The sequence below is a fragment of the Amphimedon queenslandica genome, unplaced genomic scaffold, assembly GCF_000090795.2.
Source record: "Amphimedon queenslandica unplaced genomic scaffold, v1.1 AMPQUscaffold_12944, whole genome shotgun sequence".
In the NCBI taxonomy this organism is placed as follows: domain Eukaryota; kingdom Metazoa; phylum Porifera; class Demospongiae; order Haplosclerida; family Niphatidae; genus Amphimedon; species Amphimedon queenslandica.
In genome coordinates this window covers 23,648-27,276 of record NW_003546820.1, presented here as the reverse complement: position 1 = coordinate 27,276, position 3,629 = coordinate 23,648, and the positions used below count along the sequence as shown (strand labels likewise).

The 3,629-nt window shown below is 30.5% G+C and overlaps 2 protein-coding genes and 1 long non-coding RNA gene across 3 annotated transcripts in view; 1 reads left to right on the top strand and 2 right to left on the bottom strand.

Moving 5' to 3' along the window:
• Positions 1-80: 80 nt before the first annotated feature.
• On the bottom strand, positions 81-1,440 carry LOC109586113 (uncharacterized). Its single transcript, XR_002186830.1, has 3 exons — positions 1,212-1,440; positions 1,088-1,135; positions 81-192 (listed from the first exon to the last, which is right to left on the bottom strand). It is a non-coding gene; the product is annotated as an uncharacterized LOC109586113 (long non-coding RNA).
• A 795-nt stretch (positions 1,441-2,235) lies between these two features.
• Positions 2,236-2,664, top strand: LOC109586107 (uncharacterized). Its single transcript, XM_020002278.1, has one exon. It carries the CDS (start codon positions 2,236-2,238, stop codon positions 2,662-2,664), a length of 429 nt encoding a protein of 142 aa, XP_019857837.1.
• Positions 2,665-2,994: 330 nt separating this feature from the next.
• LOC109586106 (ankyrin-3-like) overlaps positions 2,995-3,629 on the bottom strand; it is a 3,402-nt gene continuing 2,767 nt past the window's right edge. The window contains exon 4 of the mRNA XM_020002277.1: positions 2,995-3,035. Coding sequence (XP_019857836.1) covers positions 2,995-3,035 — 41 coding nt within the window. The remainder of the gene's footprint in view (positions 3,036-3,629) is intronic.

Below are 3,629 nucleotides of genomic sequence, written 5' to 3'. Positions count from 1 at the left end.
GATATACTGACACACTTTCCAGTACAAGTAAGTATACTTTATATAATTATAATAAGTACATGTACATGTACTTACTTGTTATTGTTTTTAGTCATGATCACAGCTCTTGCTACTGATTCTTGTACATCAGTTGGTAATAATTTAATATCACCTAACACTCGTATGCACACACCATGATTATCAATTAGATCACTATAATAGTATAAAAAAATTCATTCTTCCTTATGCTGTGTAGAAAGTTTGAGCTGTTTCCGACAAATATTTTTCGAGTTACAACCATTTTAAAAAATCAACCCATTTCTAAAAAATGCCCAAGGCTATAGCCCATGATTTTTCTAAAAAATGGCTCCGAAATCACCCCAAAATTTTATTACATTGTCTGGTGCATATTGATGTACTTATGCTGTTTAAAAAGTTTAAGCTGATTCTCACAAATATTTGTTAAGTTAATTATGGCCAATTTAAAAAATCAGCCAATTTCTGGAAAATGCCCAAGGCTAATAACCCATGGTTTTTTTAATGAAAAATGGCTCCAAAATCACCCCAAATTTTTATTACATTTTCTGGTAGATATTGATGTACTTATGCTGTTTAGAAAGCTTAAGCTGATTCTGAAAAATATTTTTTGAGTTATGGCCATTTAAAAAAATTGGCCAATTTCTGGAAAATGCCCAAGGCTATAGCCCATGGTTTTTTCTGAAAAATGGCTCCAAAATCACCCAAAATTTTTATTACATTTTCTGGTGCATATTGATGTACTTATGCTGTTTAGAAAGTTTAAGCTGATTCTCACAAATATTTTTTGAGTTATGGCCATTTAAAAAAATTGGCAAATTTTTGAAAAGTACCCTAGCCCATGGTTTTTTCTAAAAAATGGCTCTGAAAACACCCTAAAATTTTATTAAATTTTCTGGAACATATTGATGAACTTATGCTGTATACAAACTTTGAGCAGTTTCTGACAAATATTTTTCAAGTTACAGCATTTAAAAAACTTTGCCAATCTCATAGAGACTTTGACCCAATATGTGAACAACAGTAAAATTATTAAATTATTGTCTCCTAATTATAATACTATATCACTTACAATTACTCATAAGTCCAGAGCCTTCAGCCTCAACTTCAGCAGCCTAGACTGAAAATAACATGATATCAACTCAGTATTACATTAATATTATATAAAAGGATCAGTAATTCTTAAATAAACTTACAATGGAGCCTTTAGTTCATTATCCATGGACATAGAGCTTCCTACATTTCCTTAAATGTATTTTTAATTTAGGCCACATTTACACGATTACATTTTAAACAAAAACGAAATATTTTTAGTTGGGTTTACACTGATATCAAATCCAAACAAAATAAAAACAAATACTAAAAGGAATAATTCTATAAACAAATGATAAATTCTAATGACAATGCAGCTGCTGGATTAGTGTAAACACCTAAAACAGGAATAACAAAAATGATGGAGTCGTGTAAACATGACCTTATTTTTAAGAATTATTTATTTTAATAACAGCATATTACAGAGTATCATTAAAAAATGTAAATAATTAATGTCGATAACTTTAAAGTACTAGTTTATATTTTGGTTCAATTTATTAGCTTACTAAATAATGACATAAACAACAACAGCAGTGATAATTAATAATAACAATGATAAAAAATAAAAATAAAAATAATAATTAACCGGCTATATTTATTAAGGAAGAGAGGAGGAAGGGGATTATTAGGATGTAAGAGAAGTATAAAAGCTGGAGAAAATATTCTTGGTTGGTATGTTAAAAATCAAAAGTAGTTGGAAGAAGTAGATCTTAGGTGTAGAGGGGAGTAGGCCAAAGGAAAGTTATAAACAACTAGAGATGGTAGCAACTGAAGAAAGATGGATAGGAACAAGAATGTATGGACAGTATTACAGGGAGACAACTGAGTGAAAGAGTAGATATATACACAAGACATAGACGTGGTTACAAAAGAGTGGTATAAAACTAGAGACAGACAAAGGCTCTTATTTGTGCAGGTCAAGAACAGGCATTGAGAACTAACTATATTAAATGCAAGATTGATGGCTCCAATGAGATCACCATTGTGTCATTTATGCAGAGAGAAGGTGAGAGTGTATACCACATTGTAAGTGAATGTAGATCTAAAGTGCTAGCTCAGAGAGAATACAAAAGGAGACATGACAAGATTGCTCAGTTCATCCATTGGGAGCTATGTGGGAAATTTGATATGGAAAGAGGGAGGAATTGGTACAGTCACAAGCCTGAGGGGATAACTGAAACAGTTGAAGTAAAGATTTTGGACATCATGATTCAGTGTGATAGAATGGTTGAACATTGCAAGCCAGATATTGTAGTTGTTATGAAAAGGGAGAAGAGGTGTATGATTGTAGATGTGGCAGTTCCAGGTAATACTCGAGTTGAAGGAAAGGAAGATGAAAAAGTTGAGAAATATCAGGAATTGAGACAGGAAATTGTGAAGCTATGGGGGATGAAGAAGGTGGAAGTAATAGCAATTGTAGTTGGAGTGCTGGAGGCAGTATCATACAGGATCAATGACTGGTTAAAGAGGTTGGACATTAACATCAAAGTAGAGCACATACAGAAGACTGTGTTATTGGGATCTGCACAAATTCTGAGGAGACATTTAAATATGTAATTGTGTATCATAGTCTGTTTGTTATGGACTGATACTGAGTTTTGTACCAACTTGTTAGTTGTGATTATGTTAACCATAATAATAATACTAATAATAATAATAACACACATTGAAAAAATAGTTTAATAGCTCATAAAATATTAACGATAACAACAACAACAACAATAATAACAATAAAACTAGATTTATGATGACAATAATAGCAAAACACATTGACAATAATATTTATGACAGTTAAGTAATAAAAGTGTTACTAATGATAAGTAATATCAATGCATATAAACACATTCAATAAAAGTTTATGTATAAAAGCTATGGCATGTAAAAAAATCACATTTCAATAAAAAGTGGAGCAGAAATAAGTACACAAACTATTAATGCTCATAAACAATACAACATAATATACAATACAACAATGAATGATTTATAATAACAAAAATAAGAATAATGAACCAGAGGAAATCATCAAAATGCTGCATATTGTATAACAACTACCAATAGAAATAATGAATAAATACTGAGCATTACTTTACTGTAAATAAAAAACATCATCAAAAATAGAAAAAATTGCCCTGCTGTGAAAATGAATAAAAAATTACCCAACAAGAAGTCTCCATTATTCTTGAAGGTATTAAAGTTAACGAGAGAGAGGTTTGATGCCATAGTGTTAATATAATGAAGAAAGGAAACGATCGAATGTGTTTGTGTAGAAATGAAGGTGTAGTAGAGAATGAGTGTGATGTGGTGAATTGGTAATACGTACAAAAGAATTGAAACAATTCCAACAAAAATGAACAAAAAGAATGAAGTACGACAAAGACAATTACAAGAAAGCAATTCATTTTATGTAGTATTATAGTTCAAGATTTAAGAAGATAAAAATGAAGGACGAGGTTTAGTAGCTATAGGCATTATTTCTCTTCTCTCTGCCTCTTTAATCATTTCTCGTACTAATTTTATAAAGT

Coding starts and splice junctions, on each gene's coding strand:
- LOC109586107 (XM_020002278.1), top strand. CDS start 2,236: ATGGAAAGAGGGAGGAATTGGTACAGTCACAAGCCTGAGGGGATAACT.